The 20,608-nt window shown below is 40.0% G+C and overlaps 1 protein-coding gene across 1 annotated transcript; it reads right to left on the bottom strand.

Annotated features, from left to right (window-relative positions):
• Positions 1–4,382: 4,382 nt before the first annotated feature.
• Positions 4,383–20,073, bottom strand: LOC140226540 (ubiquitin carboxyl-terminal hydrolase 44-like). The gene is made up of 12 exons (XM_072306990.1): positions 19,856–20,073; positions 19,121–19,239; positions 14,150–14,323; positions 11,718–12,131; positions 11,029–11,179; positions 10,226–10,389; positions 8,972–9,121; positions 7,993–8,202; positions 7,663–7,896; positions 6,839–7,003; positions 5,640–5,686; positions 4,383–5,094 (listed from the first exon to the last, which is right to left on the bottom strand). Exons 1-12 carry the CDS (start codon positions 19,961–19,963, stop codon positions 4,898–4,900), a joined length of 2,133 nt encoding a protein of 710 aa, XP_072163091.1. The 5' UTR covers positions 19,964–20,073; the 3' UTR covers positions 4,383–4,897.
• Between the last annotated feature and the right edge of the window lie 535 nt (positions 20,074–20,608).

Below are 20,608 nucleotides of genomic sequence, written 5' to 3'. Positions count from 1 at the left end.
GTCTGAAAACACAAAGGGGTTAAAAAGTCTGCAAAATTTTTCGTGCAATAGAGATTTGCCATGAAAACTTGAAGAGTTTTTTTAACAATTACTTTGCACTGAATACTCAACCCCTTGTGTGCATTTGGGTGCAGATTGGCACAGAAAATCCCCATAGCATTGTACACACTGTACAAAGTCCCTGGTACAGACAGGGTTACAGACATTGTTAGACATCATGGTGGCTTTAAGTCTAAAAATCAGAGGCAGCAATGGCAGTAAAATCCACATGGCAGTAGTCAAAAAGCAAGAATAATACAGAAATAAGCAAAAAATAGTATCAATATAAGGCCAACCTGGAAATGATGCATCAAAGATTCTGACCCGGATTTTGTGTCAAGGGAGCATAAACTACAGGTATTTTTTGATGAGAATACCCACTGATTGTTGGAATGCTCCTTTGATGAAGTTTGGTCATGGAAATGTTAAAAAACCCAAGCTAAATGGAATAGGCGAAGGACTGATATAACCTGTACTTATGAACTACATTTTTAATGTATTTTATCAATTTTCTATTGATCAACTTGCATTCAATTGTGCATTTGAGCAAATTATACAAAGTCGGCAAGCTGTCAACAGTTGGGCGTGCAAACGTGGCACAAACAGAGATAGCACAGGAATGGGGATGAGAGGTTTGTGTGGAGTATCGCTGACTGTTGAGATTTGATTTATGTTTTGGTGTTTGATTTTTTGCAGAAGTGGGCATGGCAGACTCTCACTCCAGTTGTCGCAAACAATCTGGAGGATTACACAACACTGGATGTATTTACAATTTACACATATGTATGTACATATGTATGCATCTATGTACAGGGTCATAAATAGATTGACAAGCTAACAGGATATGCCTTATGCAAAATTTTTTGGTCATAGTACATTTGGATTTCATATCATTTTTGTCTTTCCTTTTTTTAGGCAGCATGACAGCAGAGTATATTTCAACTTTCTGACAGCGTAAGCAAAAGAAAACAGATAAATATGAAATAAAATTTCCAGCAACTGTGTCAGCAGAGGCATGAAGAACAAATGTTTGAAATGGTAAGCCCTAGTCACATATAAACACGGATCCTCTAGGATCTACACAATGATCCGGGGAGTTCCGGAATAATTTCGCCCTGGATGGAGGGTCAACAAGTCCCGATGACTGTACACACGGTATCAACACGGCAGCTACACTGATAAGTTCAGAACAGCACGGCATCTACACGGCGCTTACATGGACCAACATGGCAGCTAGGCGGCAGCCACACAGACCATCCTGGATTGCTCTGCCAACACGGCAGTCCCCAGATGACGCCGGATGTTTTTGACCTCCAAAAGTTGCCGTGTTGGCCTCACGGATGTCCAAGGATGCCCAAGGCTTCAACACAGATCTCTCCCCAGATCACCCTGGATCACACCTGGGGTGATCCAGCATGTCTATGTGACTGGGGCTTTAGAGGACAGACGAATGCATACAAGGTCTACACAGCGTGTAATGTCAAACCAGTACGGGAGCGCACAGGCTTTGATATTCAGCAGTAACCTCCATAGAAAACTTGCACACTAGTTTCACCAACAATTACCATGCAGCATTTCAGCATATCCTGGCAAAACATCTCGGCACTACAATTATGCAGGACAATAATTAAAAAAAAAAAAAATCTGATTAAGATAGTAATTAAGGTCTAAAGGAACAAAAGTAGCCATGAACCCTACAAGAACAACAAACTGCCTCACTGAACACAAAATAAACATACTGCAGTGAATGATACAACTAAAATTCTTAGTGTAGATGTTCTCGCTCTAATATACTCTATGACTAATGCAAAATTTCATCACCAGGTGATAGATTAATGCTAGCAAAGTAATGACCCCATTGCTTCTTAGCATCGCAAAAGAATTCAATGTAATAATATGAACAGATTAGACTTTGCCTTGGTTTGGTATCTTATCTTTCCCTGCACTCTGATAAACCTGGAAGGCCCAAAACTACAACCTTCAAGACAGCGACTATCTGCAACTACCGAATCCAAAATTTTGTTTGAGTCCAGGTGCTGACCGAACTGAAACACTTTCGTGACTCAGACTTTGTGAGCATTATGTTGAATGCACAGTTGTTAGCGGCAAATCCTCCCAAGTTGAAGGGAATAACACCTGCACATGGACGTTGACTTGGGTTGACGTCAATTCCACAGAAATCATATCATCTTGATATACTTTTGGATGCTATCAACCATCTTAGCATGAAATGTTTCATGAATTGAAATTTAGTGTCTGATACGTTTAGTTAACATATTACAGCAGTCAGTTTTCTTGGCAGTACGATATACATGACACAGTGTTAGTTTAAATACCATTCAGAATAAGTTATATTACAAAAAGAAATGAAATCATAACTGGATAGAAAAAAAAATTGTTTGAATTTGCATAGTCATGGTAAAAACTTTTCATGGGATAAACTATATGGTACTACATATTAGAATTATGATGGAAATTCCACATCTAAAATAGTAGACATAACAACAGCTATAATACTAGCAGTTTTAGCGCTCATCGGACATATGTTGCCGTGATAACATCTTCTTGCAGCTAACAATATCCTTATATTATAACCTCCACAAAAATATTTCAAACAAATAATACACTTCATAGCCTATGGCAGTTAAAGTCTGTGTGGAATAACTCTCAAATTGGCATCAAATCTTATCCAAAAATACTGTATACGCTATATATTTCGCATGGGTTTTATTTTCGCGAATTTCGCGAGTCGGGAGATATTCGTGAAATTAACATCACGCGAAAATATTACCTTCCAAAATGAATCCCTTGCCTTGACGATACAATCATTTTACGGCTTACCGAACAGACCATACTGCCTGGCTAAGCTTGTTTACGTACATGTCATATAGCATGTCCACGTCTAACTACTAGAATCTCTAGTATACACAGCCGAGTCGCTGTGGTAGCATTCGTTGCTAGTAAGTTGAAAATTCACACTTTCTTTGCCACTTCATATTTTCTCTGGTCTCCCAATCGCGAATTTAACCACTCGCGAAAATGTGTGACATCGGCAATTCGCGAAATTTTATGTACGCGAAAAATTATAGCGTATACAGTAATGCCCGATATCTGAGTATTTTGTGTCTAGCTTTAGCTTGCTTATTCATTGGAAGAAGAAATGACAAGACAGAGAGGAGGTGCTAAAAATCCCCATCTATATCCCTCGATTCCCAGTCAGTTAACATGGACCACCACAGGCTGTTTCAGGTTGGGGTTTCGATTACTGATTTTGATGAAGAATTTTAATTTCGATAATGATTTTGATTCTGATAACGACCTGGGTTGTTGGGTGTGCTGGATTAAGACCGTTGTCAGATTGCCAACCTGTCTCTGAGAAAGTTACCGCAAAAGTAGATCCCCCTCCCCCAGCGAATATGTGCATTGACTCTTGAATCTTCGGCTGTGTGTGTACTGACATACAGATCAGTGATATACAGGTACCAGAACACAATTCACTGCAGGATCTTCGTATATATTTGAGCTGGAGATGGGCCAGCCTTCCAATTCCATAGTGTCAGCATGCTTACTGGGTTTTAGGCCAGGATTCTTAACTACTTTGATGAGACCCTTTTGTAATCCCAGCATCAGTTGTTATTTTGTACTGGAATGAACCCCATGAATGTCTGAACCCTTTCACCATGACCTTTGACCTCAATTCAAGTCTAACCGGGAATCATCGGTCCTACACTGAATACTACTATAAAGAAACATAAAAATCTTCATCACTAATTTAGTTAGAAAAAAGAAAATAAATACACTAGTTCAAGGAACATATGTGACACAAACTGCAAAAAAAAATGTTCAATCACACACTTTCCAAGTCAAAATTTTGAGTGCGTCCCTTACGGTAATCTCCCACAAGCAATGAAGAAAGCAGATATCATGTCGAGTTAATTTCAGCAATGGAAGTTACTGCAAAGGTCACTCCAAAAGTCAGACAGTTCTGGATGAAAATTTGACAGAGAATGCATACTGAAAATAGCAGACATAACCAGACCACAGCAAGAAGGTGTTAACTCCATACATCAAAGCATTAATATCCTTCTGCCTCTTAACTGACATTATAAGGCTCACTTCGGTCAGTAAAGAACAAAAGGGCACAATTGTCAAAAAAAAAAAAATTAGACAAACAAACAAAACTATCTCAAAGATAACACCCTCTTTGCTAGTGGATCTGATTGGCGTGCAGTTTTCCAACCAGGCTGTGGGCTGTTAGTAGACGCATTTGAAGAAGATCTCATAGCAAAGTCTATTCCCCAAACTGGATGCTCTATACCTGGCAGGGCAGCAAGTACATGTACCACCACCTTGTAGTTTATTTTTTCTTCTTTTTTTTTTCATAGACCCTATCCACACTAAGGAAATAAAAGCGTTTCTCTTTGCAGCAATCAAGAGATCCCTCTAGCACTTGACACAATTGGCCTGAACACCCACCCTACTTTCCCCCACTTTCTGAAGATCAAGTACATGGGCGCAACAATGACGAACTACTACGATGAGCCTAATTTGGAACGCTTTTCTCTTTACTGAATGGGGTAATGGCAGCCCTGGGAAAGTACCACACCTTTAATAACACTTGTCTGAGGTAATTGGATGATCGCTCCTGCAAACGACTCGCAGGAGTGATTGTACATTGGCTTTGACTCGTTTTGGAATACATTTCACACGAGCCATCCGGCTGGAGAGTGCTCCTATATGTTGGGTGTGAACAGGGCCTTGCACTCGCTGTGAACCTTGCACTCGCTGTGAACCTCACACTTCGCACTGAATGGACAGCTTTCATGTTGAGCACACTGAGGAGCACCACGCCTAAAGTTCAGAGTGTGAATCGCCTCCGCTTCATCCGCCCCGGCGCCGCCTCCTCCTCCGCCTCCTCCTCCTGCTCCTTGCCCGGCGTGGACGCCGTGGCAACGGACGTTCGCTTGGTGTAGAAGAGGATGTAGGCCTGGCAGGCTGTCACGTCCTCGATGGAGCAAAGCTCCAGCCGCGCATCATTGCAGTGGACCCAAAACCCTGGGGAGGTGGGAATAGTGAGAATGCCATTTATACATATACAGAAATTTAGGGCTGCCAATGACCACGCATCAAAATCAGGGCAATTCCACATAACCTCCCCAGAGATTCTTGTGTATTACTTGCATCTCAATACGCAAACTTTCACGGTAAATATTGACGGTAAATGACCGTAGGAAGCAACATAAGTCCAAAGTTACAGATGACTGCAAAAAAAGGCTTTAAAAAATCTGAATTTAGATACTAACATGGTACCCTGACTGCTGTCTTAGACGTACAGTGTACTACATATCAATTGTTGCACATGCACTGTATACCAGTGGGCTTCTTGACGAAACAATGTATCAGGCAGAAAATGTTACCACTTCTCAAGCAAACTACAGCACTTTACTATAACCCTCCTCCGCCCGGTTGCGATCCTTTCCACTCCTCCTCAACCGGATCAAATTTTTTCAGAAAGAAGCAACTCTCTCCATGTTGTAAAGGTGAATGGCCAGTAAACACAAGAATAATGTTAAGAAAAAGAATAATGAAACAAGTCTTACCGCCTTCATGATTCCAGGAATATGCGGTGTAATGCCCTGAGCCAAATCTGGAAGGAAGGCAAACATGATAGGGTCAAGATGATTTAATATGATGATCATAATCATGCAGTGTGTATAATGACTACTCACTGTCTAAAAATCCAATTACTGTAAAACGAGGAACGTTCGCGTGCACTTTGATATCGCAAATTTTGCAAGAGCCAAGATTCATGAAAGTTTTTGCCTACGCCATACGCATTGAATGCCAGTGGCAATTCGCGAAAATTCCATGATGCTAAAACGACTGTCAGCTTGATAATTTCATGGCATAAATATATGTTTTACAGTACCTTTCTTTCTCTCCTTTCTTTTCTTCTTCTTCATTTTTCTTTTCTTCTTCTCCTCCTCCTCTTACCTCCTAATACCTTTTATAAAATGGGTTCAAGAATGTAGCCAATTAGAAGCGCTGAAATGAGTCACGTGTGCTTGTATTAATTTCTCACTAACATGCTCGGCCTGACGTCACAATGTTTGCACTAGCAGTGCGCACTCAATCAGTTGTTACAAGTGCATCCCGCGCTACTATACGCGCTGTCAATCCTGTAAACAACTTCTAGTTCGGGCTGCCAGCCGGCCTTTCTTGTGTGCATAACATGTGTGGCGTACATACGTACAGTACTTATATGTGCGGGATTTCCGAGTGCGACGTGCGTAAAATGTTTGGGACGAACATCTTCGGACATCTTGATCCACAAAGGTACGTATAAATGCTGTTAGTTTTCGACCCATTTTATAAAACAAATGATGCACAGGATTATTTCGTGGCTTTAGTTGCAGCTCACTCTGGGGTATTTACAATGTAGTGCAACATGCATGCATGTTTCACAATTGTAAATACCCTCGAGTGCGCTACATCTCCACTAACGCACTCTATCCTGTGCATCATTTGTATAACAGCAAATGTGATAACTAGATTGATATTGCAATCAATTAAAGGATTGTTTCTTCGCTCTTTTCTCATCCTTCTCCTCCTCCTCTTCTTCCTCCCATTCCTTCTTATCACTGCTATTATTATTCTCCTCCTCCCGACACCTCTTAATTCCTTAAAGAAGATTAAATACTAAATAACCATGGTAATATTGCAATCAAATCCAGGATTGTTTCCTCCTCCTCCTCCTCCTCCACCTCCCCCTCCTCCTCTCAATCTTCCCGTGACTTACCCCCTGCCGTGGTGGATGACCGCTGCAGTCAGGTCATACATGTAGTCCTCGCCGGTCAGGATGCGCCGGCTATTTGGGTCCAGGAGACAGAACTGCCTCATGTCCAGCTCCTCGTCAAACTTGACCGGCACATGGATCTTCTCTCGGTGGTTCCTCCCCGACCACCTGGAAAAGACAATGAAACACCACGCTTTTTACGAAAAGGTAGATAGCTAGAGAGTGAGATAGATAGATAAATACATGGATAGGTAGAGAGACAGAGAGATGGATAGATACATAGATAGATAGATAGATAGATAGATAGATAGATAGATAGATAGATAGAAAGATAGATAGATGGATGGATAGATAGATAGATAGATAGATGGATAGATAGATAGATAGAAAGATAGATAGATGGATGGATAGATAGATAGATAGATAGATGGATAGATACATAGATGGATAGATAGATAGATAGATAGATGGATAGATAGATAGATGGATAGATAGATAGATAGATCGATGGATAGATAAGAAGATAGGCAGATTAATAGATGATAATGAAGTGCAATTGTTCAAATTCATGAAATCCTTCCGTCGAGATGTTTTCATTGCAACTGATTGAAAAATTGCCCTACATCGACGTAAATAAGCACTGAAATTGATAGGTGTACAACCATGATTTTTTTTTATCATGGCTAATACTAAAACACTGATCAATTCACTGCTTATTTACGTCTATGTAGGGCAATTTGTCAATCAGTTGCAACGATAATTAAATGTGTTGTGCTTCTCTTTGATGTGAAGCCAGATCAACGTCACTACCGCCACAATTATTGTACCTGAATCTCTTGAGGTGGAGGCGGAGGACATGAGGTAGCTTTGTGATCAGTAGCCGCTTGGTGGCCTCCGTCCGGATGACGGGCTTGCCCGAGGCCTGCCTCCGCCGGCTGTTGCACTCCTCGCACTGGTAGACGGGCCCGTCGAGATGCTCCACCTCAGTGAACTTGGACAGCATCTCCGTCAGGTGGCAGGTGTCCTCCGAGATGTCCGTCCGGTTGCAGCTAAACTGATACCTGACAGAAAGAGAGAGAAACAGATATTTAGATATGACAACTGATGACAACTTAGACTCACTAAGTATACGGCGTATACAGAAACCGTTGCCTTACCTTTCTGGAAACTCTAGGGACAGGTCCCAGAAGGGTTCGTATGTATTGGACTTGGTCCGGCACTTGAGGCACATCACTTGGGACACCAGCCATCCCTCAAAGATGTTGGGGACAATCTCCTTGGTTGCCACAGCAGCGCCGCTCCCCAGCGACAGGCTGACGGGCGCAGCAAGTCCCTGCAGCTCTGAGTGAATCTTGTCCATGAATTCACTGAAGAGAGAAAAACAAAAAATGAGGTTAATTAGAATTTATTCCTTGGACAGCTCACAGACTTCTGACTGCAGAATCCTCTGGAAACCTGTAAATAACACTTCTTGTGTGCTCTGAAAATGATGTATCTTCCTCAAGTCACTTTGGTTTCTTTCTGGCTAAATCATCAGTGTCTGTAAACTCCTGTACTTTTCTGGCTCTTCCTTACGATTGTTTACCTCACCTCTTGACTGATAACAGCTTGTTTTTAGCTCAATACTCAATTTGTTGCCTATCACAGATTTTAATCATTATGGCTGTTGTCTGCATTTAGTCGCATTTTCATTTCTACAAAACAGTTTTGTCACATACTTTTCTTTTCTTTCTCTGTTTCTCTCTCTCACTAGTTGCATGTCTGTTTGTCTGTCTTTCATTCTCTCTATCTTTGTCTGTCTGTCTGTTTCTGCATTTGTTTGTCATTCTGTTTGTCCATCTCTCTTCCCTTCTCTTTCTTTCTCTCATTGTTTGTCTGTCTACCTGTCTGTAATTCTCTCTCTCCCTTTATTTTTCTGTCTATCTCTCTCTCTATCTCATCGCTTGTTTACCGGTGTCTGTCTGTCACTATGTCTGTCCACCTCCCTCTCATCGTTTGTCTGTATGTCTATCTCTCTCTCATGTCTGTCCATATACCTGTCTCTCTCTCTTTCTGTTACTGCTGTTTGTCAGTCTGTCTGTTTATCTGTCTGTCTGTTTACCTGTCTATCCATCTCTCTCCTTCTCTGACACTCACCATAAAAACTCCTGAGCGTCCTGCTGGGCGTATCCTCTGAAGGACGGTATCAACCTCCAGACGGAGCTGAGAATACCATGGGGCGAGACGATAGCCCACTTCCCAGACCACATCACCCGGAACAGCATGTGCAGCTCATGGCATAGTGGGCTACAAAAACATGACAAGACGAAAAAATATGAGTCAGATACATCAAGGAAAATGTTTTCAAAAAAAGGCCAAGCCACAAAAGTAAAATCCATGAAAATTCTACACAGAATATGAAAGTCATGATGAAGCTGAGAATACCACGGATCGAGACAATTTCCCCCACCACATTACCCTTAACAGCATGTGCAGCTCATGGCATTGTGGGCTAAAAAAACAAACAGATACACTCAGAAAAACAGCACGAAACAAAATGAATTAATAACAAAACTTTCGAGAACCATACGGTAATGCAAGAACTACGACTGCATAGCACTCTTACAAATTATGAGCTGTACATTGTTTCTCATTGCTTTACATCAGTAATAAAAGAAAAATAATGTGAATTATTCGATTTCAGAACATAAAGTAGAGTTTTGAGATGTTTCTTGAAACCTCCAGAGGCATTATGGTCCTGAATTGTGAATTGAGCCGCTCACGCAATTGTCTTTACAATTACAAGTCTATATTTGCATACAATGTGCAGGCCTGCAAAATGTATGGCATATACAGTCTGTTGGATCATACCAAGTGCACCAGAAATATTATCACGTTATCCCTGGAATGGCAAGACGTCGTATCTCAGTTGGGATTTACTGTAAAATCAGAAATGTTTGTCTGCATTTCAATTTTGCAAGAGCCAAGATCCATGAAATTTCTATGCACATGAAAGTTCTCGGCTAAACTGTATTGCATTGGATGACAGTGGCGATTCACAAAAAAAAAAAAAAAAAAAAATCATGCCAGGAAAAAGTCTGTCGGCTCCAATTCATGAAAATTTTATGGCACTATAACTTCCTGCTTTACAGTGTATATTCAAATCCAAAATATTGAAATAATTAGCATAACCCCAAAACAATGATTTTATATTATTTGATGTCAACATTAATGTCATTTTGCGAGAATGTTTCAAAAATAAATAAGTTTTCACTCCAGAAGCTCAATGACTTTTTTTTAGATACGGGGTATTGTCGACTTCAAGGATGACATATCCTGTGAATCCACTCTACACTTTATTGTCATTCAGCCTTTACAAGATTAATGATCAAATATCTAACGGTCACTCACTAGTTGTTGTTGACCTTTCGGGGGTCTTTGCACTTTGAGGGGTCGACGGCCTCCTTGGTGTCATCCGAGCCGCCATTGAGCCCGCCCCCTCCCGGGGAGCGCTGCCGCTGGTGCCGCTGGACACGGCTGGAGCTGGACTCCCCACTCCTTGGCGTCTGGGTCAGCTGGAGAGAGAAAAGGTCACAAGTAATAAGACTGATGACGATAATAGTAAGAGTTGCATTAGTAGAAGTAGTAGTAGTAGTAGAAGCAGCAGTAATACTAGTAGTAGTAATAAGAGAAGCACTCTGAGAGCGCAGACCTCCGCCAAGTAGCTAATTTCCACCACTCATCTTGTTTTTCCATAGAGGTCAGGGATTTCTACTCACACATGAATACTGAAAATTGCCCAGTTTCCCAATATAGAAGCCTTCTGTTACATCATCAGCTTCCAGCTACACGGTGCCTTGCCCGAGCAGAGACAGAGTGCGCATATAATGCAAACTTCAAATACACGCGGCTTGAACTCCCAAGTTCATTATTGACCCTACCTTCCAAAATATTTTTAAAATCCTTCAAAAATCCATAAAAGTTCCTGGATCACCACCAAAATCTAATCATCTGTTCCTCGTGTCATTATCAACTTTTCCTGCAAGTTTCATTCAAATGTGTTCACAACTTTTTGAGTTATTTTGCACACAAGACACAAACTAACAAACGCAAATGAAAACATCACCTCCTTCCTTGGCGGAGGAAATAATTATCACCATCACTATCGTCACACCACCGAAAACTCAGATGATGGAAGTCTAGCTTCCCAATACCTTAAAGCATTCCACCGTGGTTTGTCTCATATACTCATGAGTCCTTTTCCTGTTGGTTAATACCGCATTCTGACCCTTGACCTCTGACCTGGAGCTGGGTCGAAGGTCAATCTCCACCTTCAGGAAGCAGTCTCGAAACTTTAGTAGATGGCTGTTGAAAAAAACAGGTAGAAATGGACAAACTTAAAATTCCTGGTCCACACTCACTTCTATATTTAATCTGAATTCATTTTGATAAGTTTTAGCCCAAATCCAGGAAGTATACATCACCAACCTGAACTCATAAAATGCCAGAGTACCTCATTGGCATAAAAGGCATTAAGCGCTTCAACATAGCGTCAAGTAGAAATCATGAAAGATGCCTGCATGTTGACATGATAGCATTTCATTCTTTGTTACATCACTATGTAGATGCTTTCTCAAAGTAGGACATTGGTTGATATCTTGGCATATTGCATAGCAATAATATTGCATTTACTTGGCATGCCGCTCACTGTTTTTGCAAGAGTTATGTTTTCACTTGAAATTACTAGGCTAGAGACTACAGTACAATGCGTAGTAGTCTTCCATTTTACCGCCCCCGTGCACATATCTATCTTGAAAGCTTCATGAGTGATTTCCGTTCAAAAACTATGCATATTGCAGTTAGGAGATCAATAAGATGTTTACAGAATGGAGGTCTAGTGTACCTCAGCACTTGGAGGATGGAGTTCATGTAACACGTGTTGCCAAGGTTACGCAGCCCCGTCACGCCGGGGGTCAGCACCGTCCACTTGCGCTTGATGGGGGTCACCACCTTCTGGACCCTCTTGGCCACCTTGGGGTGGATGTGGCTCCTCTGCACCCCACCACTGCCGCTGCCGACGCCCTGGTTCTCCACCCGGCTGGGGTCCTTAAACGAGATTTCCTCGTCCTCCTCCTCCTCGTTGGGCTCCCGCTTGGGGATTGCGACCTTGGTGGGCGTCCGCTGGTGGTTTTGGCCCGTGACCTTGTCGCCGTGGACGAGGTGCTTCCACGCCAGGAACGTCGTCGATAGCAACACGAAGCGGCGGTGGATGAGGGCAGTGTGCCCCTTGTCTTTCATCACAAAGGAGTCCTCTTTCCTATAATAAAGAGGAAGTGGAAAGAATCTCCTCCGCCTAAATGACCAGACATTATAAAATCTACTTCATGAGTATGCAGCAACACAGTATCATGCACAATGCGTGAGCCCAACTTGAAATTCACAATGTTCTTGGTGTGGATCTCTTTTTTGATAAATACCTCCACTACTCTCATCAAATGATTCTTTTCAATCCATTAAATCTAATTTGGACATGATGTAGTACTGTTTCTTAACTGTTCAAGTGTGGTCAAGTGTGATCATCACAAAAGTCTTGAAACTTATTAGTTTTCTCAGATCACGACACCATGTAAATCCCCAGTGTACTGCAGCAACATTGCTACTACGGGAGTTACAGCATTCGAACAACCTGGAGCATTTCATAACAGACGTAACTAGAAATGTCGCTTTGGCGACTGGTATGCCTCCGCCATAATGCATGATTTTCCCAATAGGTCTAGGTAGTACATGTGGACAATGTGTGATTACATTTTCACAAAATTGGCAAAATATTGAAATGACAAGTTTGTCACAAATGTGTTGAATGTTCACCTTCCTTGACCTAGGTTTAATTGGATGAATAGGAGAGCATGTATCTAGGGATTTAAGGACTTTAACTTGACTTTGACCCATTCATACATTTAAGCATTGAGTAATTTTCAAGGTACAGGTGTGGAGAAAAAGTGCAATTTCTGAATTGAATAGTAAATTGTTACCATTTTCATCTGGCACTTGACCCTAAAATTCATAAGATAATCACTTTCAGGTAGAACATGCATAATATGTACTAAGTTTCAAGATAACTTGAGCCACTTCCGAGATATGGAGGAAAAAGTTAGTTCAGCACTTTCACTTGATCGTTGACCTTTCGACCTTTGAGGCAAAAAAGGAAGAAAAAAAAAACTTTCCAGAGAATTTCTATTAGGTTACACATGTATGCATACACCAAGTGTAAAAAAAAATAACCCTGCTGGCATTGCATGATAGGAGGGAAAAAGTGAAATTTTGAAGTGTTGCACTTGACCTTTGACCCCTGACCTTTGACCCCATGAACCCTACCTTCTCTAGATAATCACTTCCAGTCAGTATATGTATATACTATGTTCCATGAAGATACCTTGAACAATTTTCCAAGGTATGGAGAAAAAAAAGAAGTTTTAATATTTTTATTTGATCTTTTGACCTTTGACCTTTGACCTCATGACCCAAACTTTCACCAGAGAATCTTAATTGGGTAATACATGTATACACTAAGTTTCAAGAAAATATCTTCAGGCATTCAATAGATATGGTGGAAATAGTGAAATTTTATGTATTTGACCCTGACCTTTTGACCTTTGACCTTTGACCTCATGACCCAAACTTTCGAAAGAGAATCTTAATTGGGTAATACATGTATACACTAAGTTTCAAGAAAATATCTTCAGGCATTCAATAGATATGGTGGAAATAGTGAAATTTTATGTATTTGACCTTGACCTTTTGACCTTTGACCTTGAGCATGTGCACCCAAAAGTTGATAGGCACAACTTCACCCCCTAATACACATACATGCCAAGTTTCATTAGGATACCTCAACAGGCTTTGATAGTTACCTTGTCCACAAAATTCATTACGGACGGACGGAAGGACGGACGGACGGACGGACGGACGGACAACCCGAAAACATAATGCCTCCGGCACCACTTCGTGGTGGAGGCATAAAAACCCAAGTCTGGGAGGGAATTAAGTTATTACCAAAAGCATTAACTTGACAAGATGTGTGCACCAACAGGGTTCAAGATGATCTTGTAATGAACAAAATTGTTTATAATATTTTCTATGGGTGTAAAATGGGCTTGACAGACAGACTTGCCCATAATTTTATTTGCTCTTGTCATGACTAAATACCTCTTTTTCTGAAGAGTGTGGAATGGGCTTTAACAAAAGGACTTACCCATGACTGTGTTTGATCTTGTCAAGACTACATACCTCTTTTCTATGGGTGTGAAATGGGGCGTGACAGACAGATAGACTTACCCATGACTGTGTTTGAGCTGGCCCGAGTCGACGGACAGGGCGCGCAGAAAGCGTCTGCCGCTCCTCCCAGCATTCTCTTCAAACGTCTGCTTGGTGATCACCTCAAGCGTGTCACGCAAGAACTTCAGGTCCCCCGTCACATTGTCGTTGAGGATGTAATCATCACAATCATAACTGTGCAGATGGGTAAAAATTGAAAAACATACAATAACAGGCCTCAAATTTCATCAAATTTGGGTGAAGGCAGCTTTTTTGAGGAGGCACAAATCCACTTTGAAGGGGCACAAGTGAGTAACAAAATGTTGTGGCCATGAACAGTTTGATTTTGAAAGGGGCATTCGGGACAGTGGGGGGGGGGGGGGGCATGGCAGCAATTTTTTGATGGCTAGTACATATTTCAAGCACTAATATAAATTAATGAATTCTTGCGTCAAGTGGTGTTTAATATTGCAACTGACCGACAATATGCCCATGATTTTTATCATGGGTACTACTAGAACAATAATAATCACTGCTTAAAGGGGCATTCCGGACGATTTTCATAATTTCACATCATGTAGTACATAAATCAACAGCTTCATGTATAAATTTGTAGAATTTATTGTGGTTCTTGAGCGGAGAAACAATACTTTCAAAAACCTTAAACAAATTACACTGAACAAAGATGATGACATAGGAGCCTCACATATCTCAGAAATGTAGCAGTGTCATTCCATTACAATACCGCATGCTTGCAAGCTCACCTGTGTGTAATCTATGCATGCCTTCTTCTTTTGTGCTGCTTCCTTGAGCCACATCTCATGCATTCTTATGGTGAGGCTGCCATGTCATCATCCTTGTTCATTGCAATTTGTTATTAACTTCGAAAACATTATTTTTCATCCCAATCATTATAAATCCTCAAACTCTGTACCCAGTATAACTAATTTATATGGGCAAGTCCAAGATAATGTCCCCTCAGATGCTCAAAATTCATCTTGATTTTATCAAAAAGTTATTGATATCATCTTGTAGCCAAAGAGTTAAATCATATGTTTCCAGCAAAGAAAATATTGAATTATGCAAATTTATGCAAGAAATATGGCCTTGATTTGCATAAATCAAAAACAAACCTTACGTATGGGACAAATTATAAATATTCATCTAAAATCAGTTGAATTTGTCCTTGACCTAGTTCCTTTATGGACATGACCCCTGTATGAGTTAGTATAATCTGCAATTGGTAAGACAAGGTCAGCACATTAATTATGCAAATTATGCACTTTCCCAGAACATAGTGTCCCATACGTAAGGATTTGAGTATGTTTTTTTAAGTTTTTTCTGAAGATTTGTAACATTGACCAATCATACTTTAGGAAGTTCTAATTTATTCATTTCAACTCCAGATTAGCAAAACTAAATGAGGAAATTTAATTAGTCCTTCATCTTATAACTAATTAAAGTTTGCTTACGTATGGGACAAATGCCTTACGTATGGGACATTACATGCAAAGTGAATGGGAAAACCGCCTTTTGACATGGATGCTATATGTCCTTACATTTGTTTGGTTAATGGTTATCTTTGCACCTACTCTGAAGAATATGTCTATATATCTGCCTCTCCTACTCAGATGACCTCAGGGAGAGTGTAAGAACAGCATTATTGAGTCATTCTATGATTAAGAAAGGAAAATAAAGAATATTCATTTATACTTGTAATTTCTTATTTTCATTACAGGCTGTGCAGCTGGTCTTGAATTAACATTCCCCGTTAACATTTTGATATTGGACATTTTCTTAATTCAGTTATCATTTTCAACTTTACCTCTCTACAAAATGACTTTGTCCAAGAATGGGATTCTCTGAGTGTCATTTTAGGTGCAGTACACTGTTCAGCATGTACCACAGGTTGTACAGCCTCAAAAGCGAAATCAAAACAATTGTGCTTATGGCGCGCATCAATGACAACATTATAGGTCTTACTGAAAAGAAAAATCACTTAAGGTGTGAGCAGGTAACTTTGTCATTACTTGAGTTGATAGCAAAGGAAAAACCCTATGAGAGTACACTTGTACTTTTTATTTTGATATGATTGTTAATATTTCAACTGTTCACCCTCAGAATATGTCATGACTTATCAAGGTCATGAACATGATTTCTGAAAATCCTGTAAAATGAAGACTATAGTTTACATTTGCTATAAACCACAATATCAATACTGGTTCTGTGGTTGGAGTGCTAAAAACACAAATTACACAAACAAATAGGAAATTCAATTTTCTTTTCTATTTTGTGTTTGAAGAGACAGATGTGCTCTGAGACACCTTCATCAACTCATACTTACTTTGTACCCCACATCTACACAATTATCAACATACACTGCAATCTGGTAGTGTATGATCAAATGAGGTTATTAGAATTTATTCAAAATTGTAATTTGCAGATCAGTGAGTTACTTAAGTGTTTCAAATCTAGATTTGAATGTGCAAATGATAATCTTTCCTGTATCACTACACAAGCATGTATGTATGTACAAAGTAGCACAAATTTTGTCGTCTTTGGTTTCATAGACACGAAGCCAAGCAATTTGAAAAAAAAAAAACAGAAACAGCATTGGTACATACATTCTTCTATCTCCTTAAAATCTAAAACTTTCATTAAAATTTGATTGATTTTGCAGTTCAGCTAAAATTCACATGGCAAAACATGATGATTACAGAGCAAAATGAAGTACTCTTGTTGTTGTGTTTTGTGCTGCATTTCAAACAATTATAAAGCTTTATAAAAACTTAGACAACTTGCAAGGTAAGCCTAGAGCTACTGAAAGTACCCACTTCAAACTGTATCTGCAAATACATTGTACATGACATTTGATTCTAAAGTTGAAATTATCAAGACTACAAATTAGTTATTGTACATGTACATGTATGCTATATCAAGGTCACAAGCTAGAATTTGCTCATTTTTTTTTTTCATTTGATGAAAAAATATTGACTAGAGTAATTACAAATGGGCTAGAAATAGAGTGTCAGTATACTATATCTGCATGTGTAGACATCATGAGGACAGTGTTAATGCATGACGGAATCCAAACTAAGACATTTAATTGTAAATTGGTAATTACTTTTATTTGTTTTATTTTAGCTTTTGCTGGGTACCTGAACCGGGAAAGTACCCACTTAGAAGTCTATTTCATTTGTTACATGTTGTAGCATGATTTGTGGAACTGAATATGACACTATGGGGAAATTTAAAGTCATTCCCATGAATGCATTTGTGCACTAAAGACAAATGTCCCATACGTAAGTTGAGCCATGTCCCATACGTAAGGTGTACTTTCGTTAATTAAACCAACTTCATGAAAATATGCTTTATTCTTTTGCAGTGAAACTTTGCTGAAAGATACTTCAGTATTGTACCTTTCTTCACTTCCAAACAGAACTTGATCAGTAAGGTACTTTCAGAGAATTTTCAGTTCAAACTTTATTTTGAAAAATCCAGTTTTTCTCTGGTCCCATACGTAAGTTGGCATATTTTTCTTAATAAAATAATCAACCCAAGGTCAAATGACACCAAACTTAAACACAATATTCTTCTCAAGGATACCAGTCCTCCTGATGATAAACAATAAAATCCAAGTGCTCCTTCATTACTTTTCAGAGGTTTGAAATCTCTGAATGTCCCATACGTAAGGTGCGCGATATCTTGGACTTGCCCATATATGTTCAAATGTAAAAATTTGAAAATCATCCGGAGGTCTCCTTTAATATTTACATTGATGAAGGGCGACTTGTTAATCAGTTGCAAAGCCAAAAACATTGTGATATTGATCGCAGAACGAAAAACATTGGATGTAGGATGTGACATGTGACATAGAAACAAAACATAGTCCACATGGCATGTACGAAACATGGGACATGGGCCATGCAAACAGGAATCAGGACATGACATTGGAAAGAACGATGATACAGTAAAACCAGTAAATATTGCCTTATTGGCAGCATGAAACTTTCACAGATTGGAACCAACAGCCCTTTTTGCAGCTCGTGAAACTTATTTATGAATTACCACCCCTAAAAAACCTATAGATGAGTATCTACTACACTACATGTACTGGACTATGTAGACAAAAAACTTGCGCGCGCATTTTACTTTTGTGAACTGCGGATTCTCAGGAAATTATATTTCGTTTTACAACAACACACATGGTGAATAACATTCAGCATACATTCTAAAACATAGGATTTGGCAAACAAAATAGGGATAAGACTGATATGAGAACATAGGACATGACATATGAAACATCAGGGCTGCCAACACTGGAAACTAGTTGAGAGTGAGACTCCCTAGGCCAATGCTATAATTTAGGAGTTAAAATGAGTGAGATCAATAGAAATGCATGCAAATGAAATAAAGTTTTAGAGTGAGAAAGGACCAATATGCATGAGTCTCACGCTCAATGCATGAGAGTTGGCAGCCCTGAAACAGGTAACAAATCATTGAATATTTAAAGTAAAGTAGGACAAGATGGGAATCTGAGCATGGCACATACATGTAAGTCAACCATGCTGAAGTCAAATAATTGCCTTAGTCGAAGGTCTTTTCAAGACCCCTTCTCTTTATATTCTTCTGATTTTAATCCCTCACAAGTCAGATTTTCTCGAAGTCGAAGCTACACGTATGTCTTCAGTCCAAGATCTGTCTTAGGCAAGGTTGACTGTACAATAAGGTCACAGATCTTCCTGGCATGATGGTCATTCAGCCTATTTGGCTCATGTGAGAGAGCAATGATACACACTGGCACTGGTCCGGCGGTCCAGGACCAGTAAAAATCAATGTCGGATCGGTAACTTTTCCAGGAATAGACGAGTAAAAAATAAACAAACTGGGTACCTACTGGTCCGACAGACAGGTCGGACCAGTAGAAAAAAATGATTTAGTGTGCAGCCCTGGAGAGAGTACTTCCAACAAATGTGTCAAATTTGCCCTTACCAGAACACATAGTGTTCATTGACTTCGATAGCAAGCGGGTGGCCCGTCTCCTTGAAGTGCTTGAGGGCGTGCTCCTCGTTGTAGCGGCCGCATGCCACGTTGGTGCAACTCAGGCAAGCCTGGAAAGGCCAAGACAGAAAGAGACATGTGTACATTTTATATAGTACAATGAATGTACATAAAAATTTGAGATAAAGTTTGTATGTAATATTCGTGATACAAGATTATAAAGGATTAAAAATTTATGATACAATATGGTTTGACATGGACTGATGATGATAACCTTGAGGGATTTGATTGCAGATTTTTCTCTATTTTGAGAGACAACTTGCCCACCCCCTCTCCCAACCATCCCTCCTCCCTTAATTCTCCTGACTTTCCTCTGATTTCCAGCCATGAAGTTCCGCCGGGGAAAGTCTGTTGCACAAAATTATCTCAACCTCATCAAGTTGGCAAATCTGAATTTCACTGTACAGTACACACAATTTTCTTAATATAAGGTATAATTAAGTGGTGACAAGATTTTAGATATTATAGATAAAACTGGTTAATTTTATTAGATCTGATCAAATTCAGATCTAAAAAAAAAAATTGTAAAGGCAGTTGCCAATTTGAGAAAGACACAAAAGTTTAATCCTCTAAAATGTGTTGCTACTATATATAGTACATACATCATGTACTAACATGGAGACAAATAGGTGGGACTACAATTTCCACAACTGTGCTAGCACTCACCCACACACTTTCAGTGGTCCCGCACACGACGCAGTGCCATTCGGAAGGGTCGAGTATCGAATGCTTCTGTCCTAAGCACAGCTTGCTCAGGTGCCGGCAGTGGTCCATCTTTCGACGATGGGGATGTCTCGATCTCGCTGCCCGTCACGAACAAGTTCCTGCCGTTGCTACCGTGCAGCTGCTGCTTCAATTTCTCTCATTTCAGCGCAGAAGTAACCATGCAATCATTCAGTTCTTATATAAACTGCTCTTTGAACAAGTTGGGTCTCCTTTAAGAAGGTCAAGGACGAACTCTGACCTTTGACACACCCTGGGTCATAATGAGCTCATTCTTGCACACTTTCAATTATAAAGTACAAACGTACCATCCTTACATTATTGCTACCGGTATCAGTTCTGTTGAATAGCATGCAGATCTATTTTTCCTCAAAGTATAAATACGTCTTGCTAGAGATGTTGTTGGAGACAGATTCAATGACAGGGGCTCAGTATATTCATTGCTTAAAAATCCAATCTGATGGCTGGCCTTGATGGATACTGGTCTAGGAAAGTCGTCAGATGATCAACGATCTTATCAGCAATGTGTCCGAAAGGCTCAACTGAGGACAAAATATCTGTAAATTAGCAAAACAAAATAAAACACGACTCAGAATCAGGGGCGGATCCAGGAATTCCATAAAGAGGAGACGCCTCTATAATTAATTAAAGGGGGCGCACGCACCCCTCCCCCCATTTTTTTTTATTTCTTTTGTT

This window comes from Diadema setosum, chromosome 3, assembly GCF_964275005.1.
Source record: "Diadema setosum chromosome 3, eeDiaSeto1, whole genome shotgun sequence".
NCBI classification, from domain to species: Eukaryota; Metazoa; Echinodermata; class Echinoidea; order Diadematoida; family Diadematidae; genus Diadema; species Diadema setosum.
Note: the sequence above shows the minus strand (reverse complement) of the source record. Positions and strands in the feature narration are given on the sequence as shown.